Source organism: Engystomops pustulosus, chromosome 3 (assembly GCF_040894005.1).
Source record: "Engystomops pustulosus chromosome 3, aEngPut4.maternal, whole genome shotgun sequence".
In the NCBI taxonomy this organism is placed as follows: Eukaryota; Metazoa; Chordata; class Amphibia; order Anura; family Leptodactylidae; genus Engystomops; species Engystomops pustulosus.
The window spans coordinates 83,495,349-83,512,499 of record NC_092413.1 but is presented as its reverse complement, the minus strand read 5'-3'; the positions used below and the strand labels follow the sequence as shown (position 1 = coordinate 83,512,499).

General features: G+C 41.6%; 1 protein-coding gene across 1 annotated transcript in view; it reads left to right on the top strand.

The window, feature by feature from the left end:
* Window positions 1–3,778: 3,778 nt before the first annotated feature.
* CAPN9 (calpain 9) overlaps window positions 3,779–17,151 on the top strand; it is a 63,008-nt gene continuing 49,635 nt past the window's right edge. Inside the window, exon 1 of the mRNA XM_072141273.1 lies at window positions 3,779–4,118. Coding sequence (XP_071997374.1) covers window positions 3,906–4,118 — 213 coding nt within the window. The 5' untranslated portion in view covers window positions 3,779–3,905. The remainder of the gene's footprint in view (window positions 4,119–17,151) is intronic.

Genomic DNA, 17,151 nt, shown 5'->3' with positions numbered 1-17,151 from the left:
GCTTCTGTGGCAGCTGAGGTGTGTATGTAGAGGTCTTGTTGCAGATGAGGTGTGTATGTAGATGTTCTACACCAGCCGAGGTGTGTATGTAGAGGTTCAGTGACAGCAGAGGTCTGCATGTAGAGGTTCTGTGGCAGCTGAGATGTGTATGTGGAGGTTTTGTTGTAGCTGTGATGTGTATGTGGAGGTTCTGTTGCAGCTGAGGCTTGTACGTAGAGGCTCTGTGGCAGCTGAGGTGTGTATGTGGAGGTTTTGTGGCAGCTGTGGTGTGTATGTGGAGGTTCTATACCAGTAGAGGTGTGTATGTAGAAGTTCTGTAGCAGCTGAGGTGTGTATGTAGATTTTCAGTGGCAGCTGAGGTGTGTATTTAAAAATTCTGCAGCAGCTGAGGTGTGTACGTAGAGGTTCTGTGGCAGCTGAAGTGTGTATGTAGAGGTTCTCTGGCTGCTGAAGTATGTATGTGGAGGTTCTGTGGCAGGTGAGGTATGTATATGTAGAGGTTCTGTGGCAGCTGAGGGGTGTATGTAGAGGTTCTCTGGCTGCTGAAGTGTGTATGTGGCGGTTTTGTTGTAGCTGAGGTGCATATGTAGAAGATCTGCGGCAGCTAGGTGTGTACGTAGAGGTTCTGTGGCAGCTCAGATGTATATGTAGAGGTTCTGTGGCAGCTGAGGTGTGTATGTAAAGGCACTGTGGCAGCTGAGGTGTGTATGTGGAGGTTTTGTGGCAGCTGTGGTGTGTATGTGGAGGTTCTATACCAGCTGAGGTATGTAGATTTTCAGTGGCAGCTGAGGTGCTTATGTAGATTTTCAGTGGCAGCTGAGTTGTGTATGTAGAAATTCTGCAGCAGCTGAGGTGTGTATGTAGATTTTCTGTGGCAGCGGAGGTCTGTATGTAGAGGTTCTGTGGTAGTCTTCTTCTCTGAAAGTATTACTATTTTGCAGAACTATTATTTCTAGTTTATTTTTAAAAAAGAAATTCATTGGGGGCCCCCACCAGTTTTTTTTTCTGAGGGGCCCTCACCATACCTGCAGGCATCACATAATCTGTATAATTCATCAGTTGAATAGTCAGGACCGAATGATGTGGTGTTGATTGCACAGTAGGTAAGTAACAGAATAAATGACATGCAGCACTCAACCTATGTGCTGCTTTGTCATATTATCTCAACTGTTACACATGATTAAATAAAACACAAAGTTTAAAGCAAAACAAAGATCATTTGGTGCATTTAATTTATACTTTTCACCAGCTGTCTGTAAGAAGACGCTGAATTGAGCATGGGAGTGCAGGAAAGTGTTTTTTATGCATGGGGTAGTGCATATATATAATGTGGAGGCACTGCATTCATAATAGGATACAATGGAGGTATGTCATTTGGAACCGCAGCCTGTGTATCAATTGGAGACGTGGCATACAATGGGGGTCATTTACTAAGGGCCCGATTCGCGTTTTCCCCACGTGTTACCCGAATATTTCCGATTTGCGCCGATTTTCCCTGTTTTGCCCCGGTATTTTGGCGCACGCGTGTCCGAACGAAAACCCGACGGATTCGGAAAAACCGCCGCATTTAAAAATCAAAAAGTGTCCGGGAGCTTGCACTTACCTTCACTAGGAATAGGCCGGTGTACTTGAGTGCATTTCAGCGCGCCTCGGGGAACTTCAGCGCAGCAGAACTACCTTAGTGAATCCCGGCCGGACCGGAATCCACCACAGAGAACGCGCCGCTGAATCGTGAATGGGCCGGGTAAGTAAATCTACCCCAATATATTTAATTTACCGGTACAGCATATATTTCATTTGCATTCACTAAGTTGTCATGATTTTGCTAAATAGTAATTGATCTGCAAATACATAAAGCACTCATAAGGGCACATTTATCCCCCCTCCCCTGGCACCTGAAGGATTTATATGGAAGCTCTGACCTTTGGAAGTCTGCTCTGTTGTGCTTCAATGGCGGGGCAATAGTCCAACCTGAAGTAGAATTGTGCCACATCCTATGATTTACATAGCCCCACGACTCAACCGCCAGCCATGCCGACCTTCACTCCCCTCCACACCCATATGCCATGAGATTTTGGAAACAGGTGCAATTCTTGGCGGTGGATCAATTGCCCTTATTTCAGGCCTTACATTCCAGTTTTCAAGCGTACAAGCCATAAGAAATATGCCCCATAGGTTTCTATAGGATGGCTACATAAATGGGCATAAAATGTCTCATAATTGCAGCAACTGGTCATATGCACCATATTTACAGTTTTTTTGCCAACCCATTCCACTTTTCACTTCATACAGCTCCCCCCAAATTCACCTTGTTAATCCAGATATGAAAGAATTTGCCAAATTTGTACTATATTAACATAAATTAGCAGAAATTAAAGGAAATCTACCATTTGATTTGAGGCATTATGAAGCAAACATACCATGAGAATGCTGTAACTATACTGATGCAGGATCATATCTTGGTTAATCCCTGTACTGAGTCTTTTGCTGACAAAACAGAAATAACATTATGATAATGAAGCTCTGTCGCTTCTATACCTCCTTCAGAGCTTGGTTCAGTGCTTCTCCTAGCACCGAGTTATTATCTGCAGGAGAGGATAATGTAATGCTCAGGTTAATTAGTCATGTTTTGACTAACCTCCATTTGTAATTACAAGCTCCGTCTAATGTGTTTATCTTGGCTGCCATGCTGACCCAGCTTTCACAAGGTCCTGAATGTTATAATTATTTTTTCAGCAAAACCACTCAGCTCAGGGATTAACCAAGATATAATCCTGCATCAGTGTAGCTACAGCATTCTCAAAGTATGTTTGCTTCATAATGCATCAAATCAAATGGTAGGTTTCCTTTAACACTTGTTGTGCAACTTTTATCAGGCTTTCTAAGCCACTTCAATAAATCTGAAGTGCAGAAGAGCTCATAAGAAACTATAAAAACTTGCGTAGTGGGGGGTGATTTTTACTGGCATACAAGCCTTCATTAAGTAACAATTCTTGGTGCTTAGGCCAGTGACACATGTGACATTTTCGTCGTGTTTCTGCTGTGATTTAGAACGCACGCATTTTTCTAATGTTTGCTTGCGTTCGCATTTTTTAAAAACGCAAAGCTTGATGTGCGGTAATTGCAGGCAGCTGTGTCTCTTGGAATTTGTAAAAAACGCAGTCATCTTCTCCCTGTCATTTGTTCATGTAATCACATTCTTTTCAAAATGCAGGCCACAAACAGATGAGTTTGTAAAAATGCAACAACTTTGAAAAACGTAATGAAAACGCACTGCAAAAAAATGCAGGAAATAAAATGCAGAGTTAAAACAATTTAACCTAAAGGCCATTGAAAAAGCCAATATGCAAATATGATACCTTTTTCAAGAATGTAAAAACGCAATTAAAAAAATGCAACAAAAACGCCACCTGTGTCACCGGCTTCAGCCAGGAATGATTATCCCCTCTTGCCAAGAGGTAGGCTGGCATTGGGCCAAGATGCAACTTGGTACAGTATATCAAAGGGGTGGGAGGAATGATAAATCTCTTCCCTGGAGCAACTACCTAATGATAAATCTGCCAATGTGCCTCCAGTCATATGCTGCAAGTTGCCTTCAGCCTGTTGAAGAAAACTAGTTTTTTCTTTCATTCAACTTCCACCCTGAGCCTGTAAAAAGTGAAAGTTTATCCGCTGCACTGTTAGTTCACAGGGTGTTTCCCTGTGTGATTTATCTCTGGCAGAAGTTGCTTTTCTCCTTGTCCAACAGGTGGAAAGAAAGGAGGAGCAAACATTTCTTGAATGCTAGTTATAGGTTGTCCACTTTGTTGCCTTCATCTGTCAGCGTGCAATACCTGCATGTGTGAGGCTGTGTCCCATCACTGCTCACCTCTTTGCACAAGTTGAAACCTACTACTGCATAAACAATGCCATACATCTATGAAGACCCAAGACATAAAGAGCCAAGTTTCCCCAATACTGCCAAAAGTATTCACTCATCTGGAAAAACCTATGAGGAGCTCAGACAGGAGTGTATCAGGAAAGGAGTTCTGTTCGAAGATGAAGATTTTCCAGCAAACGATTCTTCACTGTTCTTCAGTCAGAAACCGAACATCCCCTTTGTATGGAAAAGGCCTAAGGTAAGGAACTGAAATAAAACACTAAGGGGGATATTTACTAAGAACAGTGCAGTCTGTACTCTATGCAGTTTGTCTGTGTAGTGTGCAGGGGGCACCAGATTCTGGCATTTTGGCGCCCGTTCTTCATTAATTTGACACCCTCTGCACTACTCCAACAGAGACAGGGGGCGATGTGTGGCTCTTTTTCCATGGGTAAGGACATGTGTGCTTCTAGGATATTTTGATAGTCGTAGTATTATGTGATTTAGTCACTGCGCCTGTACAACATACCCTTTTTCACTTCCTTCACTTGTATTTTCTTACAATCTTTGAAGGGTTTTCATCCTTTTTGCTGCCCATGGTTACATGATACTATATTATTATCTTCCACGTGTGAAAATGTTATCATTGTATAACTTATTTGTATATTATTAGCCCACACTGCCTAGTGCCAGGTCATTCTTCTCCTATGCATTGGTATCTAATAAAACAAAATACTGTATTTTTAAGATTGTTTTCAACAAAGATTGATCCTTTTATTCCATATGATTACTGTGTGGTGGAATTCATCTTTTTGGTTTAATTGCTCTATGCACATTCCACATATCTCAAATACATCTTTTTTTGATTGTAGCATCAATAGCAAAAATCTATTTGTTTGGTTTAGTTAATTACTCCGACAGAGTGCACCACTTTTTTTTTGGGTGCACCTTTAACATGGGGCGTGTCTTTTGTATTTTGCAAAAGTACAAATACCAAATATGTAGTTTTACTGTATTTTATTTATTACTTTTTCTGGAAAAAGACAGTTTATGATGTGTCAAACTTATGACCTTTTTTTTTAAGTAACTTCATCGTTTTCTAAGCCGTAAAGGGCATCTACCACCAGATTACTGTCCTAAATATGCTGCTCGTTATATTTAGGGGATGGGATATTTTACATGTATTTCAGCATTTTTATTGGCAAAATAATAACTTTGTCATAGTGCCAGAGGTGATCAGGATGACGGCGTCAAAGCACCTCTCGGCTTGCCCGGGCTTTAATTTATGCATACCCTCTGCTGCATGCCTCCTCCTGCCACCGGCTGGCGTGGCTGTGCTCTCCCCTAGTTTCCCAGCCGGTGGCAGGAGGAGGCTTACAGGGGGGACGTCCATAAATAAAGTCCGGGGAAGCCGAGAGGTGCTTGGGTGCCTATATAGTGACTGAAGAAAAGAGATATTTTACTTAATTTTTTGTATTGGAAACTTCTGCAGCCACAGCAATGAACACACTCAGCTACACAGAGAGCACTGACCAGAGCTAGGATAAACTGAGGAGGATAGCAAAAAAACTGCTGAATATTATAGGTATTCAAGATAATAGGCAAAAGTTGTTCTACCTCCCAAGAGCTATTGTAGTTGTGCCACAAAGGGGGGGCTCAATCTCTAGTATAAATCAGCAATACTTTTAAGAAAACATTTAAGGCTGACAGGAAGTATATTATGGGGAGCGATGATCAAAACAATGATGACAGCGCCCACACTCCTCCGTCTTTTAAATGCAGTCGGCAGCAATGAAAGGGTTGACACCCACCAATTGTGGGTTTAAGCGATGAGTGAGCCCTTTTCATACATCGTAAACAGCTCCCCGCCATACTTTTATGATGCAGATCGTTAAGTGGTTAAAGTGTGCCAGTTTTTTCGTCTGACTTTGCACTGCTTGCTCATTCCAGTTTTGTGTCGCGACTGCACAATGTGCATGTTAGTGCTCAGTCGGAGAGTGCACCGCATTTATGACAGACGTGCGGCACATTTTTGTGCCACAATTCTGCAGCCTTACAAAGTGCACACAAAAAAAAAATGCAGCAAACTCTCACCGGCTATAGAGACGGTTTAGCCCGCGAGCCCTGTCCAAACATCCGCATCCTACGCGTGAAGTAACTATACATCATGTGTCATTAAGGGGTTAAGTAGATATAGCATCCCATAGTTTTATTATATACAGCCCCCATAGTTTGCTGTTATTCATCAAGCTGTGAACATGTGTGACAAAACATGAACATGAACCTGTGTTCATCTGCAGGAAGTAAACAATGAAGTTTCCTCTTGAATGACAGCAAGCAGAGGTCTAGATAACAGTGAGGAAATGATACAGAAAGTATATTGGAAAATTGTATAAGTTACTTAAAGTGAACAACCACTTTAAGTATCCTTCCATAGTTTTATTATATACTGCACTCCCATAGTTTAAGAAGATCTACTGTAGCCTCCCGTACTTTAGTCACCATGTTTTTTTTATTATACAGTCCCCCCATAGTTAAATCATAGCTCCAACTGTCCCGATTTTGCCGGGAAAGTCCCGTTTTTCTTACCTCTGCCCCGCGTCACGGGCAGCTATGAGATTGTCACAGATTTTCTCCCCAGGTCCCGCTGTGTCCCGGCGCTGTGTCCGCATAGTAAATACTTCGAAAGCCTGAACTGATAGTACAGAATGGCTTCTACAGACATCGGGCAGGGAATCCTTTTCAGAGAAGTGTCGGCTTAGCGGAGAGCAGGGACCACGTCATCAGGTTCAGATCAGCATCTGTCCATATATGGTCACTGCATCTCCTAGGGTTCCCCGGAGCAGACATCGGGCAGGGAATCCTTTTCAGAGAAGTGTCGGGTTAGCGGAGAGAGCAGGGACCACGTCATCAGGCTCAGATCAGCATCTGTCCATATATGGTCTCCAGGGCTTCCCCAGACACAAGCTCTTTATTTAATTAAATTAATTAAAGTTTTGCCCAGGCTGAGGTTCAAACCTGGGACCCTCTGCACTGCAGACAGGAGCCTTAACTAACTGAGCTATAAGCCCAGTGATACAGAGCTGAGGATTTCTGGTAACTAAGAAGGGATTCCCCTTATCCTCCCTTCTGTTCGCCATCTATATAGAACCTCTGGCTATTAAAATCAGGAGAGAGGAGGGCGTGCAGGCGGGGGGATGTGGGGACCTACAAGACAAAATATGTTTATACGCGGACGATCTAGTCTTGTACTTGAGCAATTCCCCTACTTCGGTTCCCAAAGCCATTCAGGTGGTAGAAGAATATGGGGGTCTATCGGGACTGGAGATAAACTGGAACAAATCTGTGATTATGCCCCTGGACTTAGAGACTAAAGAATGGGCGAAAGGGGGTTGTGAAATACAATGCAGGGAAAAATTTCGTTATCTTGGGGTTGAAATATCTGGAGTTTTATCTGAATTTCATAAGTTGAACCTGCAGCCTCTGATTGGGTCCGTGAGGGCCAAAATCAAATGTTGGAGTAAGCTACCATTTTCGCAAGCGGACAGAATAGGGATAATAAAGATGATAGTGCTGCCACAAGTTTTGTATGTATTGTCCTCATCCCCCATTTGGATTGAGGAATCTTATTTTAAGTTAATGGAATCCATTTTGAATGAACTAATATGGGGCAGAAAGAAGGTGAGAATGAAAATGAAATATTTGTATAGCCCAGTGGGAGAAGGAGGGCTGGGGATCCCCTTCTTCAAAGGCTACTTTATCGCCTCACAGATTGCTCGCTTGGCAAAATGGAAAGAGATACACTGGCTAAACATGATGGTATTAAGATCTCAGGGTAAGGTCAAATCCATCTTTGAGTTTCTGGAAAGTTATCTAGGGTCGGAAGACCCCTTTAAGAAATGGGCACTCTGTGGAGCAATAACAAAATCCTGGAAGACTTATAAAGAACTTTTAAACATCACTGGTTTTATGGAAGAGACCCCTATTTGGTTCAATAGGAAACTAATAGAAGCAGATAAAATTCCGGATAGAACATTCTGGGGAAACCTGGGGATTAGACAGGTAGCACAAATTTGGGAGGATGATAGAGTAAAATCTTTTAGTAGATTGCAGGAGATACATGGTCTTAAAAACACAGACTGGATCCGTTATTTGCAACTCTCACACGCTCTTAAGGAGGATGCACGCAGGTTCGCGGTAAGATTCGAAACACACGCAGGGTTGGAGCTGATTATGAAGGGAGGGATTAATAGGAAACTGATATCGAAAATATATAGACACGTAGTAGTAGGGGTAGCACAGAGGGAAAAATGTAAAGCAAAAAATAAATGGGAAAGATTGATAGGTAATATTGAAGTGGCAGACTCGGGAAAAATTCACAAAAATACAAAAAAAGGGTCAATTAATGCTAACCATAGGATTATTCACTTTAAAATTGTGCATCAGATTTATTATACGCCACTAAGTTTATCTAAAATGGGGGTAAAAGCAAATTCTAGTTGTTGGAAGTGCAAGATGTTGAACGCTGATTTTTTTCACTTGGTTTGGGGATGTCAAATAATAGGGGTGTTTTGGGAAGGTATTTTTGGGTACATTTCTTGCAAGCTGGAAATTAATTTAACTAGGTCTGTTCAAAGTGATATATTTGGATTAATTGAGAATTTAGACGTAGAAAGGAAATATGGCAGACTGATTCTAAAACTAATGAACCTAGCTTGTGTCTGTATTGCACAAAAATGGGGTTCCGAAAACCCTCCCTCAGTTGAAGCCTGGCAGAGTTATACCCTTCGCATCAAAAATTTTGAGAAGAATATAGCTAGGAAAAATGGAGCTCTGGGAAAAGATATGGGTTAAATGGGAGTGATTCTTTATCCCTTTCCCCCCTTTCCTTCCCCCTTTTTTTTTTTTTCTCCAGCGGATCTAGGAGGGGAGGGGGTGGGAGGGAGGGGAGGCAAGTTATGTAATTACTTGTGTACAAACGTAGATATGTGGATATGTCATGTAATCTTATGTGATACGTGTTCTGCCATGTCATTTGAACTTTGCATATGTTATTTGTGACTTTTATAATTGTTTCTTCATACACTCACCGGCCAATTTATTAGGTACACCATGCTAGTAACAGGTTGGACCCCCTTTTGCCTTCTGAACTGCCTCAATTCTTCGTGGCATAAATTCAACAAGGTGCTGGAAGCATTCCTCAGAGATTTAGAGATTTTGGTCCATATTGACATGATGGCATCACACAGTTGCCGCAGATTTGTCGGCTGCACATCCATGATGCGAATCTCCCGTTCCACCACATCCCAAAGATGCTCTATTGGATTGAGATCTGGTGACTGTGGAGGCCATTTGAGTACAGTGAACTCATTGTCATGTTCAAGAAACCAGTCTGAAATGATTCCAGCTTTATGACATGGCGCATTATCCTGCTGAAAGTAGCCATCAGATGTTGGGTACATTGTGGTCATAAAGGGATGGACATGGTCAGCAACAATACTCAGGTAGGCTGTGGCGTTGCAAAGATGCTCAATTGGTACCAAGGGGCCCAAAGAGTGCCAAGAAAATATTCCCCACACCATGACACCACCACCACCAGCCTGAACCGTTTATACAAGGCAGGATGGATCCATGCTTTCATGTTGTTGACGCCAAATTCTGACCCTACCATCCGAATGTCGCAGCAGAAATAATCAGACCAGGCGACATTTTTCCAATCTTCTACTGTCCAATTTCGATGAGCTTTTGCAAATTGTAGCCTCAGTTTCCTGTTCTTAGCTGAAAGGAGTGGCACCCGGTGTGGTCTTCTGCTGCTGTAGCCCATCTGCCTCAACGTTCGATGTACTGTGCGTTCAGAGATGCTCTTCTGCCTACCTTGGTTGTAATGGGTGGCGATTTGAGTCACTGTTGCCGTTCTATCAGCTTGAACCAGTCTGCCCATTCTCCTCTGGCCTCTGGCATCAACAAGGCATTTCCGCCCATAGAACTGCCACTCACTGGATGTTTTTTCTTTTTCGGACCATTCTCTGTAAACCCTAGAGATGGTTGTGCGTTAAAATCCCAGTAGAACAGCAGTTTCTGAAATACTCAGACCAGCCCTTCTGGCACCAACAACCATGCCACGTTCAAAGGCACTCAAATCACCTTTCTTCCCCATACTGATGCCCGGTTTGAACTGCAGGAGATTGTCTTGACCATGTCTACATGCCTAAATGCACTGAGTTGCCGCCATGTGATTGGCTGATTAGAAATTAAGTGTTAACGAGCAGTTGGACAGGTGTACCTAATAAAGTGGCCGGTGAGTGTATATATATATATATTTTATTCTACCATAAAATTCTTTTTAACCCCTTAACGACCTGGTCCTTTTTTGTTTTTTTCATTTTCATTTTTCACTCCCCACCTTCAAAAATCTATAACTATGATCTATGTAATGGCTTGTTTTCAGCGTAACAAATTGCACTTCATAGTGATGGTATTAAATATTCCATGGCGTGTACTGGGAAGTGGTAAAAAAAATTCCAAATGCAGAGAAAATGGTGAAAAAACGCATTTGTGCCGTTTTCTTGTGGGCTTGGATTCTATGGCGTTCACTGTGCACCCCAAATGACATGTCTACTTTATTCTTTGGGTCGGTACGATCACGGGGGATACCACATTTGCATAGGTTTTATAACGTTTTCATACATTTACAATCATTAAAACCTCCTTTACAAAAATTTTGGGGGGATTTTGCTATCTTCTGATGCTAATAACTTTTTCATACTTTGATGTATGGAGCTATAGGTGGTGTTATTTTGTACGACTTTTAATGACGTTTTTAATGCTACCATTTTTAGGACTGTACGACCTTTTGATAACTTTTTATTGAATTTTTTAAATATTTTTCTAAATGGCAAAAAAGTGGCATTTTCCGTTGCGGGGTTAGACACAGTGAAAAAATGTTATTATATTTTGATAGATCGGGTATTTTCTGACGCAGCGATTACTTAAGGTGTTTATGATTTCTACTGTTTTATTTATATTTATATCAGTTCTAGTGAAAGGGGGTGATTTGAATTTTTAGGGTTTTATTACAATATTTTTTTAACTTTTTTTATTTTTACTTTCACTATTTTTCAGACCCCCCTAGGGTACTTTAACCCTAGGTTGTCTTATTGATCCTGCCATATACTGACATATTACAGTGCTTCGGAAGCTGTCATGGTGTCCGATCGCAGCTCCCCAATGACGTCACGGGAGCAACGATCGTCACCATGATGGCGGCGCCCATGCATGGCCATCCTTTTGAAGATGCCGGCAGCTTTGCTGGCAGTAATCAATGGGATAACACCCATGATCGGTGCTAGAAATATGCAGCAAAGACTTACCGACTATGAAGAACGCAATTTTGACTGCAATGTTTGACCCAGAAAATATCTAATGGTGCATTTCATTGAACCAAACACGGCCAAACTGAAACAAACTAAATGCATCACAGTAATGTATGAGGCTTTAAATATGATGCTACCCAGGGCGTATTCTAGCCTTTTTGCTGCCTGAGGCAAAAAATTAAATGATGCCCTTCAACACCCACCCCTCCCCAGCTTACGAATTATCCTCTGCTACATTGACGGTATGTAGAATAAGCGTCCTGCACTACACCTTGAGGATCTTTCCTTCATGCGTGTTTCTCCAGTGTGGAGCATGGGCTGCACTAAGGTGGTGCTCAGCTTACAGATATATCATGAGGAAAGTGGCACTATTGCAGAGAAAATATGAAGCGGCACTCACCAGATTCGTGCAGAAGTTTTATTGAAGCCGACAGAGTGGTGACATAGACAGGATGCAGACCGCGGCAAGCGACGGGCCGTTTCGCTCCTGTGTGGCGCTTTCTCAAGCCTACAAAAACCTCCGCTACATTGCTTCACTGAATTTATAGAGAAGTTTTTTCAAAATGTCTACAACCTGATCTAAGAATTCTGTCAAAACTACAACATCCTCAAAAAGTGGCATAAGTGGCATAGGCTTACAATTAGAAGGCAACGACACTACACATTCGAATAGAGGTCTCACACTAGTATCAGTCAGTGACACAGACAATAGTGGCATCTAGTACCTTACAGGTGATGATCTGCTCCATCAGGAAGACAATTTTATTAAGATTTCTCCCGGCCAATGAATATATTCCTCTAATTTATTTATTTACAGGCCTCAGTATACATCTCTCCATATACAACCCCCGAAATAAATTATATACAGCACCCAGAGTTTCATTAAAATCCGGTCCCTATATACACCACCCACAAGTTTATTTATAAAGTACCATAGTACCATACCTAGACACCCTATATACCTATATAGTACCATACCTAGACACCCCTAGTTTAATTTAAGCCCGTAAATTACATTATATACATAAATATATATTCTCCCCAATTATATTATATACAGACCCTTATATTAGTCTCAATCTCCCTTGTACAGATTCAGCCCCAGTTATGTTACATATAGCCCATTCCATTCCTCCATATTAGTATCCACCCCAGGTATAGTATGTATAGTCCCCTCTCGTATTACAATCCAGCCCCCATATACAGATGCCCCCAGTAATATTATATACCGTTCTCTCTCATATTAAAAAGAAGCCCCCACATATAGATACCCTCTCCAAGAACATCATACACAGTCCCCAGATATATACAGCTACTCCATTATAAAAGTAAGCACATCACCATAAGCAGATGCAATCCAGCAAAAATTATTAAAAAGTACCCTTCGTTCAGTATCCCCCCAACATGCATAAAACATATGGGCAGTTTTAAAATGAAAAAAAAAAATAATACATACCTGCAGTGATGCTAGGCCACAATTCATCAGCGTCTTCGACGCAGGCGGCGTGACATCATCAGGAACCGGCTGTGTCCTCCACTGCATGCAGAGAAACAGAGACAAGTTGCATTGCTCTGTCCATTAATTGCATCTGTCTTAAAGGCACAGATGCAATTAATTTTTTTGATGGGCTATTCGGGGAGTTGTAGGCTCCATGTTTTGCATGTCACAATGCCGCTCCTCACAAGGCTCTAGCATCTGCCGCCTGAGGCGAAAATTCTCATCTCGCCTCATGGCAGATGCGGCCCTGATGCCACCCTGAACCATACTGTCCTGTCCTCCAATACTTCTATGAGTAGAGGACTTGCTAGCTATGAATCATTATGATGTGATCTTCTGAGTTCAGCCAAGTCAAGGTGAAAATAAACAAACATCGAAATTAGTTGTTCAAGAATATATGTAAAAGTTCCATCAAAAAATAGATTCTAACTAAACTTGTTTTCTGACTTTTTGCTCCTCACTAGACAACTTTCAAAAATGAATTTTCTCAGAAGTGGAGAAAAACAGAATAATCAGTAGATATTGTTTTGGTAAATAATAGAAAATATTATTCATTAACCCCTAAATGACATTGTTGTTTTTTTGGTTTTGTGCTTCCTTTTTTTTTTTTTGCTCTATCAACCATCACCTTCAAAAATCTGTAGCTTTTATTTTTCTGTACAGAGCTCTTTAAGGGCTTATTTTCTGCTTAACAAATTGTACTCCCTAGTAATGGTATACAATATGTCATGCTGTCTCCTGGGAAGCGGACAAGAAAAAATTCTTATTACAAAAAAAACATTTGCCCCATTTTCTTGTGGGCTCTGTTTTGACAGTTTTCAGTGTGCTCCATATGTCAACTCTACTTTATTCTTTGGGTCAGTATGATCACAGGAGACTAATTACCATATATACTTGTGCATAAGTCAAGTTTTTGAGCACAAAAAATGTGCTGAAAAACCTCACCTCGGCTCATATGCAAGTCAATAAAAAAATTAAACATACTCACCCTCCGGTGCCCAGATGCCTGTCCGGCTCCCGATCCTCACCACGGCTCCTGGTGGCTTTTCTACGGTCTTCTCTCTGCTGTATTAGCCGGCAGAGACGCTTCTCTGCGATCTGCTGGCCGGCCGGCAGATCGCTTGGACGTGTCTTTGACAGCTAATACAGCAGAGAGAAGACCGAAGGAGCCGCATGAGTATCTGGGCACCGGAGGGTGAGTATGTAAGTTTATTTTTTTATGTGCTTGGCAAACTGGGGGCTAGCAGGCTATATAACACAGGTGCTGGCTGTATACTACTGGGGGCTGGCAGACTGTTTACTACTGGGGGCTGGCAGGCTGTATACTACATGGGGGCTGGCAGGCTGTATACTACATGGGGGCTGGCTGGCTGTATACTACTGGATGATGGATGACTGTATACTACTGGGGGATGGCTGGCTATATACTACTGGGGGCTGGATACATACTACTGGGGGCAGGCTGGCTACTGGGGGCTGGCTATATCCTACTGGGGCTGGCTGGCTATTTACTACTGGGGACTGGCTATATCCTACTGGGGCTGGCTGGCTTTTTACTACTGGGGGCTGGCTGGCTATTTACTGGGAGACTGTGACCAATGCATTTCCCACCCTTGGGTTATACTCGAGTCAATAGGTTTTCCCAGTTTTTGGTGGTAAAATTAGGGGGCCTCGGCTTATACTCGGGTCAGTCTATACTCAAGTATAAAAGTTACATAGGTTTTGCTATGTTTTAATAGATTTTAAAATAGTTAAACCTTTTATACACAAAAAATTCTTTATGTTGCCATATTCTGACACCAATAACTTTTTCATACTACTGTGCTATGTAAAGAGCCGAACTAGCTTACATTTTCATTGCCACAGTTTTGATCACTTTGTATTAAATTTTTTATGTGTTCAAAATGACAAAGTAGCGTTTTGTACATTTAGGCGCAATTTTCCATTAAGGTGCTCACCCCCGGGAAAAACTTTTGGTATTTTATTTGATTCTTTTATAATAGTTCTAGGTAAGATGGGTGATTTTTATTTTTACTACAGAATACCATGAATGTGTAACAGATCTGTAACAGTGTGCCACTGGTACATTGTTACAGATCTCAGATTAATCTGAATGACAGGACCTGGAGTTTTTTATAAAGACTCCAGCCTGTCATGGGAATTGATTGTTGCTTCTCGATAATGTCACTGGGAGCAATGATCCCAGCTAAAATGGCAGCATTTAAAGGGTTAACACAATTTGTGAACCAATTGTGGCCATGTAGCATACTATTCTGTCACAGATTGTCAGTGGGTTAAATAAAATGAAGATAAAAATACAGAATCCAGAATATGATATCCATGGCCTTCTTCTAAAATCAAGTTTTAAAATTGTGTTAATTAGCAACAAGGTTTCTGGGGTTGTTACGAGAGTCTTTCCATGCTGCAGCTACACAGGCTGTTAGACTATATCTCCCTCCCCCTCTGTTCTCTCAGCACTTCACCCCTCCCTCTGTCTGATATAATTTCACAATGGCAGATGAAGTTTCAGCACACAGTGGGAGGGGAAATTTATCTTTGTACAGCGTAACAGCCTGTCTGACTCATAGATAACAAAGATAAGAATCTTACCACAGTCACAGGGACATGTGTAAGTGTCCCTGGATTATCATGCTTGATTTTGATGGTAGGTTTCCTTTAAATCTATGCTAATACATGCATTTCAATTGCAATTTACACCAGAAAGCTGACATGCATGATGATAAATGTAGTGGAAGCATCAAAAAGTTTTTTCATAAATTGCTACTATTTTGAAAAACAAACTTTAGATTTTTTTTAATACAATAAACCAGAATCATACAATATTGCAGTCTATGGTAAATCTATAATAGCAATATATTATTACTAACCCCGGGCACATATATGGAAAAAGAGATAGCCATAGTATGATACCTGATGCAAATTATGAATAAAAAGTAAAAATACAGTACACACCAAAAGTTTGTTGGACCTTTTGCCTTCATTCTGCGGTCCAGCTGACCCCAATCCATCTCGATTGGGTTCAGATCTGTTGACTGTAGAGGCTAGGTCATCTGGCGTAGCACCCCATCTTTCTCCTTCTTGGCCAAATAGCCCTTACACAGCCTGGAGGTGTATTTGGGGTCATTGTCCTGTTGAAAAAGAAATTCAACTGTATGGAATAGCATGCCGCTGCTGTGGTAACAATGATGGTTCAGTATACCTTCAATTTTCAATAAATCCCCAACAGTGACACCAGCAAAGCACCCCCACACCTTCTCCTCCATGCATCATGGTGGGAACCAGGCATGGAGAGTCCATTTGTTCACCAAAGACACGGTGGTTGGAACCAAAGATCTCAAATTTGGGCTCATCAGAGCCTGGTCTAATGTCCATCCCTTGTGTTCATTAGCCCAAATAAGTCTCTTCTGCTTGTTGCCTGCCCTTAGCAGTGGTTTCCTAGCAGCTATTTTACCATGAAGGCTGCTGCACACAGTTTCCTCTTACCAGTTATTGTAGAGATGTGTCTGTTGCTAGAACTCTGTGTGGCATTGACCTAGTCTGTAATCTGATCTTCTGTTAGCCTGTGATTTCTGGGGCTGGTGACTCCGATGAACTTTTCCTCCACAGCAGAGGTGACTCTTGGTCTTCCTTTCCTGTGGCGGTTCTCATGTGAGCCAGTTTCTTTGTTGAGCTTGATAGTTTTTGTAACTGCAATTGGGAACACTTTCAAAGTTTTACCAATTTTTCGAAGTGACTGACCTTCATCTCTTTACCCCTTCCCACTCTGCGGTGGATATATCCGTGGCTGACCACAGTGATTTATCGCTCAGTGGCGGATATATCCGTCGTGGTGCTGATGCCGGCTCAGCTCTGGATCAGAGCCGAACTGCCATTGGGATACACGGGGTGCACATCCCATGCCTTCCGTGGGTCTTTCCCCCACAATCGCCCAACAACGCCCACCCCCCCTGTGCTGTTCACCTCCATTTTGATTCAATTAGATGAAGGTCTCAAGGAGTTAACAATCCTCCTAAAAGCTGTTTCTGTTAGGTTGAGGGGGTGCAGATTTGAAAATGGGTTGATTATATATGGGGTTATTGATGTTAAATATGTAAAATTTCATTCAAAACTGTATTTATCACAAAAATGGTCAATTCTGAAAATACGGAAAACACATGGGAAATGTTATTCAGCAACTTATTTAGGTGATAAATCTATCTGCCTGAAAACGTGATGATTTCGAAAATGGCAAATTTTTCAAAAAAATTCAAAAATTTTTCTTTTTTTTGTAAATAAACGAAAAACTTATCAGCCAAAATTTACCACTACAATGAAGTTCAACATGTGGGGAAAAAACAATCTCAGAATCGCTTTGATAAGTTACAGTGTTCAAAAGTTGTAACCATATAAAGCGACGCAAG